General features: G+C 46.1%; 5 protein-coding genes and 1 long non-coding RNA gene across 6 annotated transcripts in view; 3 read left to right on the forward strand and 3 right to left on the reverse strand.

Moving 5' to 3' along the window:
- The window catches only part of LOC146191386 (uncharacterized), a 36,560-nt gene extending 35,677 nt beyond the window's left edge, over positions 1-883 (forward strand). Inside the window, exon 18 of the mRNA XM_084599928.1 lies at positions 392-883. Coding sequence (XP_084456054.1) covers positions 392-632 — 241 coding nt within the window. The 3' untranslated portion in view covers positions 633-883. The remainder of the gene's footprint in view (positions 1-391) is intronic.
- LOC146191384 (cholinesterase-like) overlaps positions 1-7,251 on the reverse strand; it is an 86,027-nt gene extending 78,776 nt beyond the window's left edge. Inside the window, exon 1 of the mRNA XM_084599930.1 lies at positions 7,123-7,251. Within this exon, the coding sequence (XP_084456056.1) occupies positions 7,123-7,190 (68 nt within the window). The 5' untranslated portion in view covers positions 7,191-7,251. The remainder of the gene's footprint in view (positions 1-7,122) is intronic.
- Positions 3,792-6,375, forward strand: LOC146191387 (uncharacterized). The gene is made up of 5 exons (XM_084599929.1): positions 3,792-3,935; positions 4,291-4,352; positions 5,090-5,194; positions 6,078-6,104; positions 6,298-6,375. The coding sequence occupies exons 1-5, from the start codon at positions 3,830-3,832 to the stop codon at positions 6,373-6,375; spliced, it is 378 nt and encodes a 125-aa protein (XP_084456055.1). The 5' UTR covers positions 3,792-3,829.
- An 83-nt stretch (positions 7,252-7,334) lies between the features above and the next one.
- On the forward strand, positions 7,335-8,792 carry LOC146191388 (uncharacterized). Its single transcript, XR_014706352.1, has 3 exons — positions 7,335-7,470; positions 7,556-7,627; positions 8,541-8,792. It is a non-coding gene; the product is annotated as an uncharacterized LOC146191388 (long non-coding RNA).
- Positions 8,793-9,285: 493 nt separating this feature from the next.
- Positions 9,286-18,522, reverse strand: LOC146191389 (membrane metallo-endopeptidase-like 1). The gene is made up of 4 exons (XM_084600313.1): positions 17,499-18,522; positions 13,358-13,683; positions 10,371-10,723; positions 9,286-9,657 (listed from the first exon to the last, which is right to left on the reverse strand). The coding sequence occupies exons 1-4, from the start codon at positions 18,494-18,496 to the stop codon at positions 9,286-9,288; spliced, it is 2,049 nt and encodes a 682-aa protein (XP_084456439.1). The 5' UTR covers positions 18,497-18,522.
- A 533-nt stretch (positions 18,523-19,055) lies between these two features.
- On the reverse strand, positions 19,056-23,491 carry LOC146191390 (uncharacterized). The gene is made up of 2 exons (XM_084600314.1): positions 22,789-23,491; positions 19,056-19,202 (listed from the first exon to the last, which is right to left on the reverse strand). The coding sequence occupies exons 1-2, from the start codon at positions 23,395-23,397 to the stop codon at positions 19,056-19,058; spliced, it is 756 nt and encodes a 251-aa protein (XP_084456440.1). The 5' UTR covers positions 23,398-23,491.
- Between the last annotated feature and the right edge of the window lie 1,660 nt (positions 23,492-25,151).

Below are 25,151 nucleotides of genomic sequence, written 5' to 3' on the forward strand. Positions count from 1 at the left end.
TTCCGTAAATAATCTATCATAAAAGCACTGGCTACATGGGGCTATGTGGGAACCGCCTAAGAACAACGGTTGACCGCATTGGACAGATGTCCAATTTCGTTGTATGGGATACCTCAAAAAGCACGACCCATTTGAACGGAAAAACCCCTCGCAATACCGGGGCTCTTGTTGCGGCTTTTTTTTTTTTTTTGTGCGTGTGTGTCTCATATTATGCTTACTTCTTCACGACGAAGATTGCTCACTTTGGCACCAAAGAGCCCTTGCGTAAGCCAGCGCTGCGAGATCTCGTAGTTACTGTTCGTGTGCGACTCTGTCTCTGGTGGACAAACACCTAGTGATGGCTGGGGGTCCTATAATCCAGGTCATACGTGCTCATGCCACTTGTGTGCAGGGACGTCGAATTAAAGCGAGTCAAGGATATGCGTCAGCGGCTGGGAATTCCGGCCAACCAGCCGCTTCCCATCGGCGGCTCAGTGCCTATGCCCATGCGGCACAGAGGTCCCGCGCCCAGGGGACTCGGGCCACGAGGTCCCGGACCACGAGCTCCCGCGCCCAGGGGTTCACCCGGCGCAGCCACGGGCGGAGCTCAGCCTCAACCGCCGCGCCCGCCACCTCCTCCCAACGCATCTTAATAGAAAACTTCGTACCTCACTCGGCGTTCGGCGTGCTTCCCACGTCGGGCACGTGTATTTTATTAAAATAATACTGCAAGACGCCCGTATTTTTTCTAATTCGCTAGCCTTTAGAAAAGCCTCGTAGTGAAGAGAAGTCGACTTAAGGCGTAGTGTTGTGAGCACGTTGATCTAAACCATTATCGTATGTCACGGCTGGCAGAAGCAAAACGGAGAGGGTGACATCCCATTCTCCCCTTGTAGGGCGTAGGAAGAAGCGGCCTGAAAATGGCTACCACGAAAGAAACTACTCTTCACACCCCTTAAAAAAAGAAAGTGGTTTAAGAAATGACTTAATTAGTAAAACAAGTGATTAAGGATGCCTCAACAAAAATGAAAATGACAAGAATGAACAACAAATAGCAAAACAAAGCTCTTCAAAAAGTTTGCTCTGAAAAGGAAAGCAAACAACTGTACGGCGAAGTATATAAGAAAGAGGAGATAGTGTAAGAGAAGCCCTTGTATGCCATATAAGGCTTCTAAGACGCTAACACACTGTCATATACTCCGTAATCTTTTTTATCTCTTGACGCTCTTCATTCTCTGGGGGTGGGCTGTAGCACACCAGCAGAGATCGCTACCAGCGGCTTCTCTCGAAAGTATTTAGGTGTAAACTATTGACGCCGCTTCCAGATGAAAACGTCCTGCTGACGTACTCGAGAAGCTTGCTACGAAGAGGCAGGCGCTTGTCCGGTCGTCTTTGTGTTGTCTTGGTGGGTTTATTCCAACACCAGAAAAACGCGCATGAGCTTCACCACGTCACTGCACGTTAAAGATCCCTTGGAATAGTTGAAATTATGGCGAGTCCTCCACTACGGCTCGCCTTCTCAATGTGATGTGCTCCTGAAATAAAGCATTTTGCCAGAGCACGCATTCCGCTGGCATCACGTGGAAACCAGTGGCGTGCTTCCTAACTGCGCGAAGCAGGCCATGTCTCACAACGGCTTTTAGACAGGACTGCAGTCGCAGTTTGCCCGATGACGCGCCCGTTCGGTGCCGCTTGTCAGGCGCCACGTAGAAACCAGTGGCGTGCTTCCTAACTGCGCGAAGCAGGCCATGTCTCACAATGGCTTTTAGACAGGACTGCAGTCGCAGTTTGCCCGATGACGCGCCCGTTCGGTGCCGCTTGTCAGGCGCCAACCAGTTCACCTTCTTGCCAGCAGTCCTTAACCGGCTGCGAACTTCAGACAGTTGAACTCCCTCGTTCATTCATCAAAATCAAACGGTGACCAGTTGTGCTTCCTGATTAGAGGGTTCGAACTACTGGCTGTTGAAACGGATCCTGCGGCTATAGCCACGCTTTGAGACGGGGAAAGCGGACGAAGGGAGATGTCCGCCCCGGTCATCACCGCGCGTCTTATGCGAGACGTCCGAGGACCACACTTAAAAGGACGGGGACAGCGATCCGATGTCTCTGGCACCTGCTACCCACTTTTTAGACTTCTTGGCTAAGTACTATATTCGCTCTTCTTTCTTTCACTTCCTCCTTCATTCCTTCCTTCAGGGCTCTTTTCGAGTGTCAGTGACGATTAAAGCAGTTACTGCTTCTTTGATCTGCTCAAAACCACTTTTAATATTTTTTTCCCTGTTCGCATGTCCTTTTGAGATGCATTGATGACTGGAGGCAGTGAGGCATTGCCTCTCTAAAATGTAGGCCTGAAGACGTAGGAAGAGTAGGAAAGCTTAGAATTATTACCATCCATAATAATCAATAAGATAACAAAAAAAAAAAATTGACCAGTAGGTTTAAAAAAAAAGTGTTTTTTTTTTTTACCATGTAAATTTTACCAGCAGGTTTAAAAAACCGCATGCTCTTCTTTGCCATGTGCACTGAAGAAGAGTACATCATTTTGCTGATACTGCTAACTAGAAATGGCGAACCTTGAGTAGCGTAAAGTAAGTGATGTACCACTGTAAATGCACCCACTAAGTCCGATTTAGTATAGTACTTTGCCACCAAAAGTGAAAAGGAAGTGACGAAGTGACGTCATGTTGTCATGACGTTTGCGAACGTACAGGATTCTCGTCAACCTTTATTCACTTTGGTGTGTGTTAAAAATTTTCATTTTCCTGTCGTTTAGCTTATACTATATCAGTACCATACATTTACAAATTTATTTCCATTCTCTTTCCACTTGATTTTAATTTCTTTTTTCGTTCGCCTTCGGAAAACGATATCCACCTCATTTTTTTTTTTTTTTTGAATGGGTACACCTTAGTGAGCCCTGAAGAATATTGCAGCTTTAATGCGGAGTATGCAAGCTGTTTTGTTTTAAAACGCCCGCTATTATATGCCCTGGAAATAATTTTATAGAGGACTGCTTGAAGCAGTAGTACATCGCTTTCGTTGGAGGAAGGCTACTAAAAACTACGTTACTGCCTCGTGAGTAACGTGAGTAACAACACAAAGACGTATTTGTATATCACCTGCACTGACATGCGGCCACTGAGGCAGGGATTCAAACCCGCGTCTTTTGGTCCAGCAGCCAAACGACACACCCACTGAGCAATCACTGCTGGGTGAGGGGGAAAAACTAAGGAAATTACAAATTCTAACGTGTTCAAGAAACTACCCTGCTCAGACGAAGTGACGTCATGTTGTCATGACGTTTGCGAACGTACAGGATTCTCGTCAACCTTTATTCACTTTGGTGTGTTAAAAATTTTCATTTTCCTGTCGTTTAGCTTATACTATATCAGTACCATACATTTACAAATTTATTTCCATTCTCTTTCCACTTGATTTCAATTTCTTTTTTCGTTCGCCTTCGGAAAACGATATCCACCCACCATGTTTACTCAGTATTCTGGCAAAAAATAAGAAAAAAGAGGAAAGGGGGGGTGCTGCCTGACATATTCATGAACGGTGTTGCTCAGCTGCAGAAAAAAAAAAAAAACCGCTCTGTGCACGGCGGTAGTCAATGAGCGGTAGCGAAAAAAATAAAAGGAATGAGGGTTTCTGCAGTAATCCTTCCTTTCTTTTGACCGGTGTTCAAACAAAACGTTGGGGCACAAGGCTTATGCAACTAAGCTTTTTTGATTGCATGATGTAATAACAGGGAAGTAAAAATGAAACACACTGCCCTACAGGATCGTAATGACTCCATCTCAGCCTGAGTCCTGGCCGCGCGCCTGCCAAGGCAGGAAGCATTCGAGGCATGCGAGGCATGCAAGGTCCGCTCACTGCGCTGCTCGCCTGGCTATGCCTAGCCGCAGGACCATGGAGGTTGCTCTACCAATACGCACTCGCTTACGACCCGTGCAGTGAGTTCGATTATTCTGCCTTATATGTGTGAAGTTACGTAGAAAGCTATTTAATTTGCCTTGTATTATACAGTACGAGCTAAGAAAAGGCTTCAGACCAGTGGCTCTTGGCCTAAATATACCAAGTCATTGGTACCCGCACACCAAAGACAAAAACAAACAAACAAACAAACAAACAATGTACTGGTCGAAAAGGCAATTACAAAACGTTATGCTGCAATCTGCTGCAGCTAGCTGCAATCTGTAATTAGCGTACAACGTAGCCTTACGAGGCTTTCTTGAGCTTATGTACATACCGTGTATCAAATTGAGACAGCGGGGCTAATGTCTCGTAATGGGTTTGTTTTCGCTACAGCCTACCCAGGCGCCCATATTGAGGCGATGTTTCGTTGCGCCATGAAGACGATCCCGGATGACGTAAGTCTGACATCATTTTTGGAATTTTCTTTTCTTATACATCACATACACGTTTAGTCGAAGATTGCAACTACTACTGATGCTGTTAAAGCGTTCAGTAAATCCTCCATGACAAACCTGGTAATGCATGAGAGAGGCTAGTGAGAGGTTGATCGGAGATGAGCGTCGAATAATGCTTCCTGTGACTATAGGCTATGCAATAAAATTCCCGGATTTTGAGCTGGAAACTCTTCTGAAGATCAAGAAATAAACTGAGCACATAATGAGCATATGTTAGAGGTGAGTTTGAAGTCAGAATGAGGCGTGAGTTCAAGTCTAGTGTTTCAGCAAAAAACCCAACTCTAGCTACAGCGACATGATCAGATGTTCCAACAGTCCAAGTTCAAGCTCACGTGTATTATAGCTGACCTCTCGGTCATTGCTAGTGAAGTTAACACCTTCAAAAGCTAACATGTTTTTCCTTTTAGCTGTGCCAATTACACAACTGATCCAAATTGCTTGTGAAAAGAAAAGTTAGGGATTTGAGCACGGGGCACATAGGTGTGACCATTAGGAGGAAATTTCGTGAGATATCTAACCCGCCACTAGCGAGGTAATAATTGTTAGTGACGATACATCAGCACTGCAATTCTATCATTTTTAAAAGGACAGCATAGTCGTTTACAAACTAGAACATGGCTTTTCCTTATTCGTGAAGCATTGGCTCTTTGTTCCCTTTTTTTCTTCCTTTCGGGCAGGTGGCCGCCGAGGCGAACGCTATAATAAACCGCATCCCGGGCCTCGCGCTCCGTGAAATCGTGGATCTGATGTGCAAAGCGAACAGACAGTCGGGTACCGTCATGGTACGCCAGCATGCCAGGACATGCTCCTCCCACTTGGACAAAAAGATAAAAACGTAGCAAATATTCGCTCTCACTTTGAGGTACAATATTGCAAGGTTGTATATATGTATTTGAGCACAGTACACTGGCGAATCCTCCACAGTGCGTATGTGACTTTTATATTTTTGTTACACTTGAGTCTGATAACAATGACACTAAATGAAAGCACATTTTTAGAGCCTAAACAAGGTTCAATATTGTGAGGTATTTTTGAGCACCAACACGTGGCTGCCCGAGCGCTGGCGAATTATCCACAGTGCGTATGTGACTTTTTAATTTTTTTGTTACACTTGAGACTGACAACAATGACACCATACGAAAGCACACTGTTAGAGCCAGAGTAAGGTGCTTTTGTAGGATTCATCATTATTGGTGGGTTGCAGATTCATATAATGCGATGATGCTAAAACTTAAATATAGAATTTTAAAGCTAAACATGAACAGTATAGGCCCTTCTACTTCGCCACTACATATGCATGCTCTAAACTAACATCGCCAACTCGCGATTCTTTGCGACTATTTAAAATATCCAAAAAGCTCTATAACTCTTAGCATGGGATTCTAGATTTAATAATAAACAAGCTCGAATCGTGCTTTCCAGACCTTTTAAACGTACCACGATTTTAATTGAGAGCTTTGTGAACACAAATAATTTTTCGGAGCTGATGTTACTTCTCCTATTGAGTGTCGGTGTCATAAGTAATTAACTTGCTTTAAACTTAACAGGCTCGTATAATGAGTATGCCTTACCATTGATGTTTAGGATTAACAAACGCTTCCTATATTTTTTTTTATTCTCCTTACTTCTTATTACTAAGACTTGTTTGCTTCTGGGTTGTTTCAGTACGAAGAATTTCTTAGCGAACTTAAGGTAAGTGATGGTATATATCTGCGAAGTTTTAGTAATATTCACGAAAATTAGCCTGCGCATTTGTCGTCAATTATCCCTAATTCGCCGTCTCGGGCGACTTTTATTCGCCCCTGCTTTAATGATGGTAAAGCGAAGTGAGCTTTTAGGTGAATCCTTCACTTTGCTTTCTTCATTCAATGGTTTACGTTTCCAGGAAGAAGACCAAGAGAAAACCAACACAGCCATCAAAAACTGCCTCGCTGGCGTCAATAAGGAGTTCGGGTTCGCCTGAAATCTAGCCCAAGAATAAAAGAGAAATATTCATCGTAACCATCGGAAATGTTTCTAATTTTTCAAAGACGCGAATGCAAATGTCTGCATAAAACTTTTTCAAACACAAGTAAGAAGTGGAGTCTATGCGAGTGCCAGTTCTACGAACGTTTGTATAATATAGCATTATAATACGCTTCGTACCTATTATGTAACTGACTGTAGCTGAAACCTTAGCAAACCTTAGCAAACTATGCGTAGTTGCGATGCGAGATAAAGATCTTTGACACAAAGTCCCTCACTTCCCCTGTAGACATTTTTTAGAAATATTTATCTCTTTTCTTGGCCCAGGGAAGGACATTTTGAAACAACGTATTTTCATATTTCAACTTTGTAACTGTGGGCCCAGACGAAGACAAGTCCCCTTATCGAAACGTTGGCTCGACTTCGCACCTTCAACCCTTGTTCAGTGCTCTTTCATACTGTATAGCCATCTTCTTTCCCTCGTTCTGACTTGGTAACTGATGATATATGTCCCATTTTTCTAATTTACCACCACGATATTGCACGTTTACCTGCTGCTAAAGAAAATAGTGTTAAAAATACAGAGTTCAAGAAACATATACACGCAGTGTTACTCTTGGTAATTATTTCGCGGCTTTTTTTTCTCTCTCTAAATTTTGCGTTTTCACCAATAAAAACCGGATTATGACCACTCAGGTTGACTTCAAGCAAAGGCGCTCGCTCACTCATAAGCAAGGTCGCTTACGCCATGTTGGCTCGAAGTCGACATGACCTGTTCGCTGTGTCTGACGTGTACACTCCGCATACAAGCATCGAGATGACGCGAAGTTTTTTCGTGGGATTTGCAGCCCCTGCGGCAAAACTACTTCGTACAGCAGGACATGCATTCTCTCCTGCCTGAGTCAAACATGGCAAGAGCGAGCCGACCGGAATCGCGTAATCTCTCAGCGCGGATGTCTCAAACGTCCGGCAGAGGTGAGGCTATGCACACTCGTGAACCTTGCTTGGGTGTGGATGTGACCCGTATATACGCTCTCATTCATCCGTCGTGCGGATTACACCATTGCGAGAGGCTCGGCGACGTTTAAACAAGGTTGGAAATTGTTTCATTCATATTTCTGCGTGGCATATTTGGCGTGAAAACACTATTACACAGGTGTATTTGCTTCCTTTGCCAGAAGCAGCGATGAGGAAGCTCCTCTGGCTGTGCTTTTTACTGCTACTGGGGAGCGAGTTGACTTTCTGCCAAGGTAAGCTTCAATTGAGCGACGAAAGTGGCGCAACAAAGGCGAGCTAAAGCTATAAGCAAACAAGCGATACCTAGTGCAAGGGAAGACAACGCTTGTTTAAATAGCTGTCTGCTAAAAACTGTGTAGAAAAAAATAACAAAAACCTCACAACTGCTGCTCTTATCCAGGCACAGTGCTCGAATCCGTTTTTCTATCAAGTCTACGTTTTTGCTTTTGCACTCAAATATTTCTCCCGCAGTCTAGCAGTTTCGATGTCGGCAGCAGCTCTCTCTGATCGGGTTGCCTATTGAGCAGCTCCCACTAGGACTTTTGTCATTTGCCGTCAATTATATAGGGTACCTTACTTGCGTTCTTAGATAAACCGCATGGTCAAAACGAGTATGCTGAAAGCTTACTGATTGTGGCATACTCTGCTGAGTACGAAATTCAGGAGACCAGCACAAAACCAGAAGCGCGACGCGTTCATGACTATCACCTGGACATGGGCACTACGCGTTCGTTAATAAAGAAAGCTCAATCTAACACGGCAGCTTCGTTCAGGTCAATGTTACCGAGTGGTTTTAAGTCAGCTGCAATTAAAAAATGTTTATGCATTATCTTGCCTTACCACTGATTATCTGCCTAACGCGAATATTCAAAGCTAAGAGCAGTTCCTTTCGTTTCATTTTAATTTTAATAAGAAACTGCACAAATTAGCAGCGGCATCCTGTAAGTACACTCTGCCTTCAATGTATAAACAAAGAGAAGGAATAGTAAAAAAAAGAGAAAAACATCAGCCTTGTCATTGCTCTAGGATTCTTACGTCACGGTAAAGTCACTGCCTGTTTGACGATGGCACAGCAAGCACGGATGCATCCCAAGTCTTTGCGGCACCAGCTTTGCATCCAAGCATGTCTGCTTCATTATTTTACAGAGCCTGCAAGTTGTCTCGACCGACGGGTCCTTTTAAACACCGGGAAAGAATACCTGAAGTCACTCCTGGCAAAACTTATACCAAGCTCTATCAAGGAGTACATCTCCAGCCTCCCCCAAGAAGAGGTCAAGGCAATGCGTGAGATTCAAGACTATCCGTAGCACTAGTCCTCAGTCATTTGTCCATCGCCGCTCGGAATATTCATGCTGAATTAAAGCAATAAAACAATTCACTTGTTACTTCTGGCTAAAATCGTGTTTTTCTTTTTTTGAGCACGACTAACATTGAAGATCGCTGTAACTTTTACTCGCAAACAAAAGTATGGATAACTAAAGAGACCAGTTATACAATTCAGTCTCATAGCGAAAATAGCAAATAAAAATGGCAGGAATTAACTCTTCGAGAATAATTGCACAATAAGTTGCTAAACTGTCGCAACAAATTTCCCTTAGTACATAATAGTTGTTGACGTCGAAAAACTCCCCTCTATATGATAAACTCCAACTGCAAACAATTATAGAACATAAATACTAACTATAAGGGTCTTAATAAGAACATGAACATGAAGATTAAGGGCTCACTAATCCGGCACTACGCTAGAGACATGAAATGCATCTGCCATAGCAGTTTTTCAACTCCGCGTCGTCAATGAGGACCAGCTTCTCTAGCTGCAGTGGTGTAGATGAGAACTGAGATCCGGCTCTCAGCAGTCATAGTAACCGACCGTCCGAGGATCCTTCCTCCCTTATGCTGGTGCCGCGGTCTCCCAGAAATAGCACGGTTCGCGGGATACCATAGGGGATCCGGTCGAGCAGTTGAATGCGTCCGCGAACTGCGGCATGTGTTTGAGTGGCACGTTGCATCGGTACGAGGCGATCGGCTTCATACGCGCAGATCGCACAGAGTCGGTGTTCTCGCATTGCTGGTAGCAGAAGGCGACGAAGAACAACTGTTCCTCGCTCAGCCACCCGAGTCCTTGAAGGCGCTGGGCAGATGCCGTCGACACGAAAGCCCGGTAGGCAGGGAAAAGACCCGCGAAATCTCGCAGCGCGGCCATCTTGTTCAGCAAGGCAAAGCTCTCACCCATCTCTTGCTCGTAGGCCTTTCTTAGACATCCCTGCCGATTAGATAACGTTAAATATTCAGTTGTTACCAACTGATAACTATCCCATTTCCAAGAAAAATGTGTAATAAAGTTTACGGCTTCTATAACTGCAGAAGAACTGAGCTAGTTGGTGATCCATCGTTTCAAAACCAGCGCTTGCGACACAGACATAGGACGAGACGAAAGTTTGTTTCCTCTCGTCCTCTGTCTGTGTCGCAAGCGCTGGTTTTTAAACGCTGGTTCCATAATTGACGTTTCAGTCTCCGAGGCAAGTTTTCCTGTTGTGCGTACTTGTTTTAAAGTGGGCGTCTGTGGAATTAGGTTTGGGTAAATCTATCCGCTTACTAGCATCGCTCTATGTAGTAATGTAATATCATCCAGCTAAGGGCCGTTTTCAAAATTTTTAGCCTGTATTATTTTCCTTTTGGTAATCTGCCATCGCACGCGGCTTCCTGGGAACGTGGACGTCACCAGAAAGCATGAAAAACAAGAAAAACGATAGAAAACGAAAACAAAAGAATGCAAAATATGGCTCAGACCACGCCAGTCGCCATTCCCAAATATTGGTGATTCATTCACGGCTGTCGCTCAGCCGCGGTGACATAACCGTAGTCTTTGGCTCTTAGCAGAGGTTTATACACTTCCAGTCTCTGCCGCAGTCAGAATAAGCCCTTTAGTCATTGGCTCTATATATCCGCATGCCTAAGACAGCAAGCGGCTCTTACCAGCCGGATTGCCAAGCCAGCCTCGCCGTAGGTGGCTTCCGAATAAAACTGTTGCCCCGACAGGTAAAGATCCAGGAGGCCCATCATTGCGCTGGACGCGGCCAATCCCAGGGCTCCGTAGTTGATGCCAGGAAGGCCTTTGAAGCCGAAAAAGGGCGGTATCACCAGAGCCGCAGGCACGGAGAGCGTGTGGTCTTCTGAGCTGAATGTCACCTCAGTGCTCATGGGATAGACGAGCGGCTCTGAAGACATCGAGCTGTTAAGCTGGCACGCCCTGATCGCCGACGCTGCCGCAGCCCAAGCCCCGAGAGGGCCAGAGTGAGATATGTTTACGGAGAAGTCCTGCAAACAATCTGGGGAAAGATTGAGTGCGATCAACTATGATTGATACGAAGGAAATTCGAAAGCATAAGCGCATTTCACTACGCTCAAGGAGCAATGAGGAGGATATTGAAAACAAAAAAAATTGGAAGAAGCTTAAGCATCGTCTTAAGAGTAGACGCGACAGCGCTTTTAAAAAACACCCCGCATTTTCATCCCGCGAGTTTTTGTCATTGAGAGACTGGCACACAGTTTGGAAAAGTGTCAAAAGTCTAAATTTCGTTTGGCTCTCGGGGAAAGGAAATGAGCATTATCTATTTAACTCCTCGGTGGACACCTACACTTGTAATCAAATGCATGCAATTGGAGGTACATATTCGAAGTGAAATTGTTTATTCCAAGCATGAATACACACTTTTGCGGGAGGGCATAAGGCATTGCAAGCTTGACGAAGCCCTCTCTTTCTACACTTGATACAGAAGCACAGCATATAACATGCCTATATAGTGATTTAGCATGTACAATTCGCACATCCAAATATTATATTGGCAAATTTCAATATATCTTTTAGGATGTAGAATTTAAAATAGTTACATCCGTTAGTAGCAACGGACAATTTCAACAAATCATATTGATCAAGGCTCGACAAACGGCATTTTTTGTGACTTTCTTTCTTAGATAGTATAGCTGACTTGCATATTTACGTATCAAATCCTCTGCCTTTGAATTTAGAATTACCTGATGCAGTGCAGCAGTGAGAGTGCCGCACCTTGTTCGTGGCCTGGTAGTATGGTGTCTTAGCTAGCATATTTGTTGTTGTTCAGTGTGCAGGAAATGTGTGAGTGCTTATTTGCAAATAAAATTTAATCAGCTCCTCATCGCTGACCATACATCAATCAATCATCACTAGAACTGAAAATTATCATGATACGATATTTTTTACGTAGTCTCGATTACTTCCGACACACGCTGACAACTACCTCTACTACTACTACTACCACGACGCCGCTGGGTTTTCGATGGAACGAGCTGTGTCAACTATCACTTAATAAGTGGTGGGCATGACTGGCAAGTCAGAGCATGTCTAGCTTATAAATATTTAATATCACTATGCTACCTCAGTCCTGAAGTATGGACGTCATTAGTAATCATATTGTTTTTTTTGTTTGTTTTTGTAATAGGAATAAGAACGCTCTCAAGTTGATGTCTTATGTTGTGCCAAAAGACTAATAAGAAAGTAGACGTCAGCTCGAATCCCTATCTGACTGGCAGGTGGATGGAAGCGAGCTGGTATGACACCACCCTGAACGCTGCACAGAGTAAGGTTACGTCAAAATTTGTATGTAAAATTTAGATCGTATTTTTCCGGCATGTTTTTCTAAATTCTGGGTTAATTAAGGTGACAGCGACGCCTTTTCGACTGAAGCAGCTTTATTCTCTATCGCGTAATATTGGCAACTTTATTTTACATTTTCCAGGACTGCTGGCCATATCATTGTATGCATATACCCCTGCTATAACCTTCCAAAACACTAGCCCACCCGTTGACTCACACTATCTCGCACTGTTATTCTCTCGCTCCTCTCCCCCTCACCTAATAGAGAAGGGCATTATCTCTCTCCCTGCACCTTTCCCACTGCAATTGGTTGAAAGTGGTCACGGGCTTCGAACACTAATGGTGCACAATTTTCGTCTTCATAGCACTCCCAATACTTTCGCACTAAAGGCCTTCCATTTCTTCACCTGTCAACCGTGGTTAGTTCCAGGCGGCCCTTGCCACCTGCCAGGTAACAGGTGACACAGGCTTCAGAATCACGGTGAACAGTTTTCGCCTTCGTGACTCTTCTAAAGCTTTCGCATTAGAAAAGAGCTTTGCTTTGTCTCACCTTGTTCACCATAGGGAGTTCCCGCAAATTTTGCTGCCCATTCATTGCGTGGCCGAGGCCGCATTTCATCAGGTCAAGCACATGTCAAAAGTGTTTCGAGTAAACTAGCAACATCCACGTTTTACGCAATGCACTAGCGCAAACGGCCTTGGCCAAACCTGGGTTTTGTTTTCAGATGTTCAGTGGTACACCCTAGGACTCTCAACCTCCGTAGCAAGTGGAAAACTTTATTTTTCACATTGCAACACCCTTTCGTCTTCTTAGATGCAGCTGTTTGTGCTGGACTCCAGAAAAGTGAATCAGATGACCTGAAACACTTTGACCGAGAGTGTATGTACAGATGCACGTAACTGTTTCCGAAGCACAAAAATTACAACAAAATATAACGTTTGGGCAGTCTAAAAAAGCAACCATCCACTGAGTAGCGATGACTGCACTTCTTTGTGCGCCCTCCGCAACCCGTCCGTCCATGCCTGCGGTGTTCAGTACTCCGAAAACATTTATGGACACTGTATATAAAGCAAGAGGTTTCCGTATTAATACGGTCCAACAAGTAACCGCGTGGTATCAGTTTTAAAGCTATACCCTCCTGTCTGCCCAACGAATGGCATATATTGTCAACTAGCGCAGTATATTGAAAGGAATTTCTGGGGAAAGCACCGATCCTTGCGAGGGCATCTGCGGCGCCTCAACTTTTTCGAACAGAGTGTCTCATAACTGTTGACGGCCGCTCTAAACTTGTGCGTAGTCACTAGTTGCACTGCGAACCATACTGCTTACCCATTTCTCGCGAGCGAGGGTATCCCATGATGCGGACTGTCTTGGTCAGCTCCAGGTGAATGCTCAGCTTCTGGCCAATGCTCATCCAGCTGCTACCATCGACGAAGGTGAGAGCCGAGCGAAGGATGGCGCCGATCATATCGGACGCCTCGTGCATCGCGTGGCCGCCCGGAGCCACCACGCCTTCGAGAAAGCGCCTTGACAATGCGTAGTGAAGTAGCTTCTCCAGCATGCTGTAGCAAAAGTAGTGCCGCAGCTCGGTCGCACCCAAAAGGGACGGCTCGGCGATGGGCGCCACACGGCGCAGCGCCGCCCAGCGCGCGTACCTGGACAAGTCGTGGAAAGCGTGACATACACTTTCGTAGTGACATGTAAATGCGCATTTATAGGCTGGTTGACATGTAATTTTATGCAGGCGCTTTAGAACGTATCTGTCCGATGTCCATGCTCCAAAGTCGGCCGAGGTTCTTTGCAAACCTGAAAATTTCAGCGATTGGTCTCGCAACTGAAAGTCGCGAGACCAATCGCTGGAAAATGGAAAACTCTAGCCACGCACGTCTAGCCAACGTTTCGACAAGTGTACTTGTCTTCGTCGTGCAGTATATCGTTACAAATGAAGGCTGGCGTTCAACGCTGGCTTTCGGTTGTTTCGTGGAAAATGGAAAACTTAAAATTTCTTCTGCTGAAAGCCAGCGGATCAGCAACAATACCTAGATTTCATCAGTCATCATCCCAGACAATGTAAGCAAGGAATATTTGTAGGAAAAGCGACAAGGCTTAGACAAATACGGAGCGATGATAATAATTACTAAACGAAATACATTCATTAAAACCAACATTAATTCAAAGAAACTATCCCGGTAACTCCTTTAATATGGTCATCGAGAAAGCAATCGCAACAAACAGCAACGATGTGCTCACGAAACAACCGAAAGCCAGCACTGAACGCCAGCCTTCATTTCTAACGAAATACTGCACGACGAAGACAAGTCCACTGTCGAAACGTGGGCTAGACGTGCGAACTGAGGCGTACCCCATTTACCCTTGTTCAGTGCTCCTTCATACCGTGTAAACCATCTTCTTCCTCTCGTTCTACCTGGATCATCAACAACGGAAGATGACTACGGAACAAGGTAAGCGGTCTCCTATTCTTTCACGACGAAGACAAGTCCATTTGTCGAAACGTTGGCGAGACGTGCGAACTGAGGCGTACCCCATTTACCCTTGTTCAGTGCTCCTTCATACCGTGTAAACCATCTTCTTCCTCTCGTTCTACCTGGATCCTCAACAACGGAAGATGACTACGGAACAAGGTAAGCGGTCTCCTATTCTTTCACGACGAAGACAAGTCCACTTGTCGAAACATTGGCTAGACGTGCGAACTGAGGCGTACCCCATTTACCCTTGTTCAGTGCTCCTTCATACCGTGTAAACCATCTTCCTCTCGTTCTACCTGGATCCTCAACAGCGGAAGATGACTACGGAACAAGGCAAGCGGTCTCCTATACTTTCAAGATGAAGACAAGTCCACTTGTCGAAACACTGGCTAGACGTGCGAACTGACACGTACCCCATTTACCCTTGTTCAGTGCTCCTTCATACCGTGTAAATCATCTTCTTCCTCTCGTTCTACCTGCATCCTCAACAACGGAAGATGAGAACAAGGTAAGCGGCCTCCTATTCGTTCACGACGAAGACAAGTCCACTTGTCGAAACGTTGGCTAGACGTGCAAACTGAGGCGTACCCCATTTACCCTTGTTCAGTGCTCCTTCATACCGTGTAAACCATCTTCCTCTCGTTCTACCTGAAATACTGCAATGCCATTCCAAACAAAAAATATTTTGTGGAAATACCACTCCATGCTAACGTGCAATGAACGCCTGAAGGAAATATTACAGGAGGCACCAAGGGTAATATACAAACGTAATGCAAACCTCAATGATATTATAGTATATTCTAAACTCGACAACACGCATTCAACACAACCGCATCCTTATTATCGACCCAAATGTAATTGACATGCAATCATACACAAAAAGACACCACGGTTAAAAGTATACTGAAAGCGATTTCTCTCTTCACATAAAATTAGGCTCTAATTGTACATCTTCAAATGTTGTCTACTTTCTAGAATCCTCCTTCTGTCATAAACAGTACATCGGAAATACAGGGTAATCAATGAACATAAGACCTGATGGTCATCGGGCAGACACAGGCAAAAACCTCCCGAAAGCAGTTTCCCAACATTTCAATAAGAAAGACCATAGGTTCGAAGAAATTAAATTATATATTCTCCAGTCAGGTTTTAAGTCTTCTAGGTCAAGAAAATATAGAAAGATATCTAATCCATAAATTTAGAACATTGGAGCCAGCAGGAATAAATATCTCAAAAGGAACGTTAGAATTCCTTAAACATATTCCCTCTGCATCATGAATAGTCGGGAAAACAATTCCATATAGCGTTAATTGTTAAACCCATATGGCAAACCGAAGAATAACGTGTATAACTGCTTATTAAGATATATTATGGTTATGCAGTGCTATACGCATCTACTTAGCATTTGATTAACTATGTAATTAGGCTGTAACTTTTTTTTTTGTCTGGAGCCTCATCAAGGCTCATGCAGCAGTGACACTCAACACTGTAAAAATATGTCACCCTCCGAAACGGGCTTTAAGCCACGTAAAGTGGGGTGCGACAGGTACAGTTACACCCTCTTCCCGGCTGCTTTGCAGCTTCACGCGTATTACTGCTTCACAGTTGCGCGCCTACCAACTTCTTTAAAAGAAGTAAGTCGTTTTTGAGGTGCGTGAGCTCCTAGGCGAAGCCTGAACAGTCCTTACGAAGAGATGCTGACCATCTGTCTAAATATTAATGTGCACTAAAATTACATTTCATCAATTATTATTACATTACCCAGATATGTCTTGCGCGGCGTGCCTGTACCTACTTGTAGTGGAACGTCATTCCTGATGTCTGCACAATGTTCATCGCGGCATTTTCTGGGATATGTTCAAGCATTTGGGGAAAGAAAGACCAGAGCTAACTTAACAAGCCTGCTGGAACAAGTCGCGAAATTGTATGAGGAATATGACAAGCTGGAGACGTCATGAGAAAGTGTCACAGAGCGACAAAGTTGAATCACTGAAGACATGCTAACCCACGGTGAGTACACTTTTTCTGCTTATTTATACAGTATTTTGGCGAGCTCATTTTTGGAGTCAGGGTCGCTGTGCAGTTGAACGGAAATAGTTATTTCTCCAAATATTGTACCTGAAAGTGCATAACTACGTATATCGTATATGAAAAGTATGCTTTAATTTCAAAGCTCGGATACCTTATATCATATTAAAACATGCTTGATGAACGGCTTAACAGCTATTCAACGCGTATGAGATGGCGCATAAACCCTTAAACACCCTTAAACCCTGTTGCCACACCCTTGCACTCGTGCATCTTTAAAGGGTGCATATAAGTGCGTTAAACGCGTTGGCGTACTTAGTGCGCCATTTTGCAAAATACTAAGAAAAATCAGGCAGGTAGTGCAATGCCATGAGACAGCATGTTAAGGCCGAAATGGCAGCAGCTGCCAACTTAGGTAGCCATTCAGAGATGGGAATCAAGCCCACCGGGACCCTTGGATATTGAGCCAGACACGCTATTCCCGTAGACCCTGCAAGCCTGCTCGTACAGCCTGGTTGCGGGGCTTTCTGCCTGCGTCGCTCCTGAAAGCTTGACCACCGTACAACGTGACAGTTGAACGGAGATAAGTCAGTTGAAATCAAGGAGAACCATGAAAAATTAGATAAACCATGCATAACTAGGGCTAACCGTGCTAACGAGTTATAATTCCCTCAGCTATACCGGTCCATCATTTTTTTTTTTTGAGGAACAGAACTGAAATATTAATGCTGTAAAAAATGAAACCCCGTCGCTTACGCATTACCCTTAGGCCACGTGACCAGACCGGAAAGAGCCTAGTGTGTTGTAATATATAATCGCGAAGGTCCTGAGACTGCAGCGATGCCGCCCATTTGGGTAGCATGATATTACAATAACGACAAGCACGAACATGTCGCCTTATCCACCGTTCCAAACTACTGCATTACGTATAACGCGCGTACAAGAACATTACTCACCTGTTTAGCTGCTTGGTTGTAAACTTCGCGAAGATCTGCTCAAGAAAGCTGACAATATCGATGGAGGCGACCACGATACAGTCGCCCACATCAAACTGTATGCGCAGAGCGTGACCGAGATATAGAAACACGTCGGCCACCGTCACGTTGCCCGCGAAGAGGCCACCTTTACCGAGTTGAAACACCTTGCTCAGGGGAAGCCATGCCATCCTTTGAAAGACGGACACCGCAAATGCATCGACGCTGATAATGTCTCTCAAGAATTCTTCGGAGATGTTCGTGCCTGTGACCAGCGCAAATGCTCTCTTGGTGAAGTGGACACTGCTGATCATATCAACGACAAAGGGCGCGTACGAGTCCTCGTTTATCTTCTCTATGATGAAGGTCCAGTTGCCTTCGCATGCCGCGTTCGACGTTCGCCTGATGTGGAAGAGTGTCTCCAGGCCGTAGCGGACGTTCAGGTATATCAATAGCTTCAGCGGGTGTTCGCCCGGCTCATCGTTGAAAGAGACGTCCTCGACACGAATGAATTCCTTTAGCGCCTCCACGTCACTGACAGGATTCATGCAGACACGGTACAGAGCAGCTGCTTTCATTTCCGAGGAGCTCGAGGCTCTGGACTGGGGCAGGGCTTCGAGGATGCTGCGCATGAGGGCGACGATGCGATGACGATGCTCCGACTTGACGGTGAATTCGTGCGGCCGTCGCGTACTCCAGCGCTTGCAGACAAACTTGTAAAAGTCCGAGCAGGGTTCCACGTCGTAAGAAAGTGCGTCCTGGAAGATACTGGAGAACTGTTCGCAGCTGGGTGACGTGCAGAGCGCTGACGGTGCGTGCGACACGGTCGAATAGGCACGTTCTTGCGACACATCTGCCGTGCTGTCTTCGTCGGCTTTGACCAGGGCTCCCGCCCTGTGTCGGTACGATACCTCTAGAACGTGCCACATGGCGTAGATGGCGATCGACAGGACCATGCCGGCGATGAGTGACAGAATCATGCTATGCCGGACGCCGCCCTGCAATGGAAATAGCGCATCTGCAGATATTGCAGCGATCTATCCTCGCGGTCTACCGCTGCGCAGCCAATTCCTTCAATATCATCAGATGTTTTCAGCCCTCATTAGCAGCGTTACTCTCCGAGCATTACGTGGATAACCCAACTCAAACATTTCGCCGAGCCTTTCTAGAACGCCTATTTTTGAATGCTTTGTGTTCTGTGAAATCGGTTTCAAGCCTGTTCGCGTAACGGCGCTTTATAACCCGCACACTGTGCTCGAGTCCCATAAGGCATTGGCAACGCAGTAAGGACAAAATCGACGTCCCCATTCACAATGCGCAAAGATAACACACGTATGCCCGTTTTCCACTCTGACACTTGAATTCGCTTCCCGGATCATTCTCAGTTTCTCTGGTCTCTTACAGAAGCGTTAACATTTCCGCTTCATTTGATCAAGTTCGTACTTCGAGAACCCCCTCAATAAACGAAACACTGTTTTTGTAGCCCTCGTGAGCCGAATTCATGAACGTTGATGGATAGCGCGATTAGACAGTTTTGCCTTAGATAGTCACGCTTGCGTCGTAAATCAAGAAGGCTTCAGTCATTACCTCGTCGATGTCCTCGGACCCTTCTCGGTCAAGGTCTGTAACGACTACCTCACTGGAGCGTCTCACAGGCGAATCTGGCTTTCCTGGAGGCTGGGGTCCCTGGATGCTCACTTGCTTCGAAAACTGATCCCCTGCTATCCGGCTGCTCATCTTCTATAACCTTCCTTTGTAGTTCTTGTTCCTGCTCCTCATCTAGGAAACGTTCGTTGGCACAAATCCTCGTCCTTCTTCTTCTCGCCTAGTTCTTCTTCTGTTTACTGGCGCGTGATACCGTCAGCGTTCGGTTCAGGCTACTGCGCGGTAACACTTTAAAAAAAAATTATTCTAAGAAGGATTACAATACCCCTATACTCTTAGTGCGAAATTTGAGCAGTACTATTCAAGCGTTGTCGCGATATATTGAAGAAAATAGTTTAAGAGGTGCTTGTATGCCAAGAGAATTTCTCCGAAGAAGAGAAAGAAGAGCCTCGAGCGAGCGGTGCAGATCTCGTGGCTCTTCTCTCTCTCTTCTTCTGAGAAATTCTCTTTGGCTCGAGGCTATCTCGTGGCTCGTGACTCGTGACACCTTTTTCCTCGGTTACAACAACAACGTTACCAACGGCGACGCGGCTCTACGGCTCGACCGCCGAACGCGCGCATAAGAGCTTCGCTATACAAGAAGAAATGAATCTACTTGTCAAACGGAAAGATTCGCTTGGAGAAAGATTGTTTCAGGATCGATATTTGCTATGATTAATGCTGCGGAAATTCTTTTATGTAGCGTTCGGTCCCTGGCCGGACGCCGAGCGCGGCCAGGCAGCGGGCAGGAAGGAACTGAGACTTGCCCCAATCCCGGCACGATAACAACAACCCTTTATTTCACGCGAACAGCATCTTATATAGCACGCACACATGTGACCAGTGACGTCACGGACAGACAATGTTTCAGACGCGGCACAGGCGCTATCAGCACATCTCCCCTTTTCTCTGAAAAGATACACTGGCATTTGCAACAAACTTAGCACTGCCACCAACAAAGGATGAACACTTTTTAATGGATGCAACCAATGCTCAAAACAAAATAACAGTCAGTCATTGAACCCATATCGGTCTGGCGGTCGGACATGACGGCCAAATCGTGTTCTATATCCAGGAGGGCTAGTTTGTGGCAAGGGGGTATGGGATGGATCTGCAGGTGCCTTCGGTTTAGATGGATTAGTTTCCTGTTCCATTTCTACCCGACTATCATATGCCTGCGGAAACTCATAGCTACCTCCTCCTTCCTCGCAGTCATTCTGCTGGGAAACAAAGCGAACCAGAAATTTCCTGTTTCTTTCTAGAACTACACCCGTAGAAGTTCTAACTACATACGACCTCGGACGTTGTGCAGGACGTAAGACTCGCGCTTTCACTTTGCAGTTTGTCACCCATACTTCCGCTCCTGGTTTGAGGACTGGCAGCGGATGAGCCCTATGACGACTATTGAAGTACCGACGCTGCCGCTGTCGGATGGTTACATCGCGATCTCTGAACTTTTTCAGGCTCACCTTCTGGGGCAGAAGGCTCTTGGGAGGGACAGGGACTGTTGTGCTTTGACTCGTTCAAAAAGGCTAGCCTCGACGGCATTTGTCAAACAGCCCGAAACGAATTTCGCGACTTCGCCAACACTCAGCGCATGAGCATCAATTTGGTTTCCCTGAATCGGGGCTCTAGACAATACATCTGCAGTAACGAGGCTCTTACCCGGGACATGCACAACCGTAAAGCTGAACCGCATAAGTCTCATGCGAAAGCGCTGAATACGAGGAGGCAAAACATCTAAAGGTGATTTTCCCAACAACGTTACAAGTGGTTTGTGGTCGGTTTCAAACACAATTTCAAGACCTTTGATGATCCCTTCGAATCGTTCTGCCGCCCAAGTCATTGCCAACGCTTCCTTCTCAATCTGAGAGTATCTGGTTTCGGCAGGCGTCAGCGAGCGTGACGCAAATGCAACAGGTCTTTTTTCATTGTTTGGTTGAACTTGTATCAATACGGCCCCCAAACCGAATGATGACGCGTCAGCGGAAAGAATCGTAGGGTACTTTACATCATAGTTAGCCATGACGCGCTTCGAAGAGATAACGTCTTTGACGTAAGACAGCGCTTGCTCTTGGGCTGGTCCCCACGTCCATTCGGAACCCTTCAAAAGCAAGTGACGTAAAGGCGCCGTTTTCGAAGCCAAATCTGGTATGAATCTTGCCAGATGATTAGCCATACCGAGCAGCCGTCGAACGTCAGACACGTTAGCTGGCGTCGCCAGTTCTTTGATAGCACGAACTTTTTCAGGATCCGGCTTGATGCCATCTTTACTAAGCACACAGCCAAGAAATTTTATCTCAGTTACCCCAAAGGCACACTTTTCTTTGTTTAGCGTAACACCGGCACTGGCGAGACGATCTAAAGTTAGACGCAGGCGTTCGTCATGTTGAGCCTTGTCGTTACCAAAAATGAGCACATCATCCATTAGGTTTATCACGCCTGGGATTCCTTCAAGTATCTGCGACATTTTCCTCTGAAAGATCTCGGGTGCCGACGTTATTCCAAACGGCAGTCTTTGAAAACAGTATCGCCCAACTGGCGTTATGAACGTAGTTAACAACTGGCATTCGGGCGACAACTTAATCTGAAAGAAGCCAGAGTTGGCGTCCAACTTCGAAAACACAGACGCACCACCTAAAAGACCGAAGCTATCATCCACAGTCGGCATGACATAGCGTTCGCGAAGTACACTTTTGTTTAATTGAGTCAAGTCAACGCAAATACGAACCGCTCCACATGGTTTGAGTACTGGCACAATTCCTGCACACCATTCTGTTGGTTCTTCTACTTTGCGGATCACGCCATCTCGCTCCATACGCTCGAGCTCTTGCTTAACTCGGTCACGCAAGGGTAAGGCTATGCGACGCGCAACATGAATTGCAAAAGGTGTCGAGTTCGGCTTTAGTCTAATTTTGTATTCTCCTTTTATCGCTCCTAGACCACTGAAAAGCTGCGGGTAGGAAGCTTCGACAGCTGTTGCGCTACTGACCGAGTCCGCAAATTTAATAACTTCTAGAGCCTCAAGCGCTGGGAGACCCAAAAGTACGGAGCGTAATGGTGAGACCACGTACACAATTTGCTGTACAGTGTTTTGTTTCCACTGGATAGTGGCATGAAACTTTCCCAAAACATTCAGTGGCTCATTCGACGGGCCTGTTAGGATTAGGTCGCACTTTTCTAGCCTGGTAGGTAAACCGGGAAACGTCGAGGGCACAACAGAAACTTCGGCACCGGAATCAACTTTAGCGAACGCCGGAGTGCCGTTAATGACGACCTGTACATACCGAGAATTAGAGTACTCCCCGTTCACTACGCCAACGAAGAACGCCGCCTTGTCCATATGGAGAGAAGAAAGCTGTACCTTCTTTCCATCACGTGCAGCCTTTTTTCGACATACAGCTGCGAAGTGTCCGGAACAACCGCAGTAGTTGCATTTGGCTGCTTTTGCCGGGCACGAGGCTCTGGGGTGCGTTCCTTGACCGCAGTTGGGGCATGACCCGGGGGTGCCTGGTCGGTAGGACTGGACTCTGGGACGCGGACCTTGTATTCCAGATGAATAGTTCTTTGACGAGCTGTCCGAGTGCTGTCCTGAAGAATACTTTCTGGGCTGCCCTTGGCTGCTGACCGCGTCAAGATTGCCGGTCGCCGTTACCAAGGGTTCGTCGCCGGTTTCTCGCAGTTGCAGCTGCTGTCGTTGGACGGTCTCCTTTAAACGCGCTTTTGCCAAAGCGCTGGTGAGAGTCAAATTTGCATCCATTTGAAGCGACTCAGAGAGCTTAGCGTCCCTGAGGCCGACCACGAACCTGTCGCGAATCATGCGTTCCTTTTCCTTGTAGTCGCACCGGTCCGCCATCGTGTGCAACGCGGTAACGAATTGGTCGACGGACTCTCCAGGTTCTTGAGTGCGACGGTGAAAGCACGCGCTCTCATAAACAAGGTTCCGTGCGGCGACGAAGTGCTCGTCGAACTTCTTTTTGACGACTTCGTATTGCTTCTGTTCTTCTTCAGGTAATGAAAAAGTAGAGAAGATTTCTCTTGCTTGCCTGCCCATCGTATAAAGTAGCGTCCGGACCTGCGCTTCTTCATTTCGCTCATTTAGGCCCGAGGCGAAGCGGTAGTCATCAAAGAGTTGGATCCAAGAAGGCCATTCAGACGTCCGGTCGAAGTCAAACCTTGGCGGAGCTGGAACCGCGAACATTCCGTGGGAGGGCTTGGCTGCGTTGTCCTCTGACATGGCGCCCGTTGAGAAGTTAAGGCAACGCCTCTCAAACGCCAGAGGATCCCACTTCTGACACCATGTAGCGTTCGGTCCCTGGCCGGACGCCGAGCGCGGCCAGGCAGCGGGCAGGAAGGAACTGAGACTTGCCCCAATCCCGGCACGATAACAACAACCCTTTATTTCACGCGAACAGCATCTTATATAGCACGCACACATGTGACCAGTGACGTCACGGACAGACAATGTTTCAGACGCGGCACAGGCGCTATCGGCACATTTTATTCTCGTTTGTACCGTGACCGCTCTGCTCACTGCCGGCCTCTTAATGTTACCCATATCGTTTTCTTTTTCATTGCACGCGCGCTACTCTCAGGCTAATTTCAAGCATTTTGTTCAGCGTCTAAGTTTCTGTGCCAAATGTGAGTTGTGGCAGAACTCAACTAAATTCCATAGTTTGTTCTCGAGGGATGCTGCATGACTATCTCCTATTCCTGACCTGAGAGTATGCCTGCCAAATACACTTCGCATTATTCTTTTTCCCCTAGCTGTTTCACTCTCGGGGTTCGGACATGCAGTGGCGACGGCTGCAGCTGATATCATCATCATCAGCCAGGCTGTGCCAGCTGCAGAGCGAAGGCCTCTCCCATATTCCTCCCATTAAACCCCTACGAACTTCTCAACCTCATCCCCCCCCCCCCTTATTTTCTGCCGTCCCCGCTACGCTTACTTTCCCTTGGTATCTAATTAATATCAGCGTCCATCGGTTATCCTATATTCGCACTACATCTCCTGCCCATGCTCATTTCTTCTTCTTGATTTCGACTAGAATGTCAGTAACTCGAGATATTTCTCTGACCCACTCTGCACGCTTCCTACCTCTTTAACGTTACACCTACCATTACACTATATAGTTCTCTGCGTTGTCCTCAACTTAAGGAACCCTTTCGTTAGCCTCCATGTTTCAGCCCCTTAGGTGAGTATACAGATAAGGTGCAAATATAATATACCTTCCTCTTGAGCGATAACGGTAACCTGTGAGTGAGTCATAATCTGCGAGTGCTTGCCAAATGGGCTCCATTCTAATATTATTCTCCCAGTTATTTCCCTTTCATTGTCAGAATCTGCTGTTACTACCTGTCCTAAGTAGAAATATTCGCACACCACAGATGTAAGACCGGATAAATTGTAGCCAGTGGGATAAGCAGGAGGCTATGGACAGGCATATGTTCTGCACTTGACGTATAGCCAGGCTTATGATGGTGGCAATATGCACGGCCGCTCGATGGAAGCGCACTGGGTGCGGCCTGCTGCGTCGCGCCGCCGTCAATGGGCAAGCGTGTCCTTGGAGAGTTTACAGTTGCGCCCGCTATTTCTGCTGAGGGCGCCACTGTTCGGGGACACGTCCAACAGTTGACAGTTGACAGCCGTGTGGTGCGGACGCGTGTTCCATCGCTCCTCCGATTGCACGTGGCTACCGGAAACGGACGGACTGGCGACAGCGGGAGCTTCCGAAGCGTCAAATAGATGAGTTCTTTCTTTTTACCTTATTTCTTTTTCACCTAGTTAGGTTAGGTGCAGCCTAAAGAATAGATTTTAGCTCTTGGTCCTAGCGGCCTGGTTTTTCGTGCCGGCAGCTAGGTTTTCTTGGCGTTCATTGTTTAGCTATCTTGTTTAGATAGATATTTTTCTATCTAGGCTATTGGCATTCGCAGATTTGGTTTTTAACGCGTGTTTGCTAGTCGTTTCTTGTGTCTTCTTTTGGCAATTTG

Source organism: Amblyomma maculatum, chromosome 4 (assembly GCF_055883805.1).
Source record: "Amblyomma maculatum isolate TAMU_Amacu chromosome 4, ASM5588380v1, whole genome shotgun sequence".
In the NCBI taxonomy this organism is placed as follows: domain Eukaryota; kingdom Metazoa; phylum Arthropoda; class Arachnida; order Ixodida; family Ixodidae; genus Amblyomma; species Amblyomma maculatum.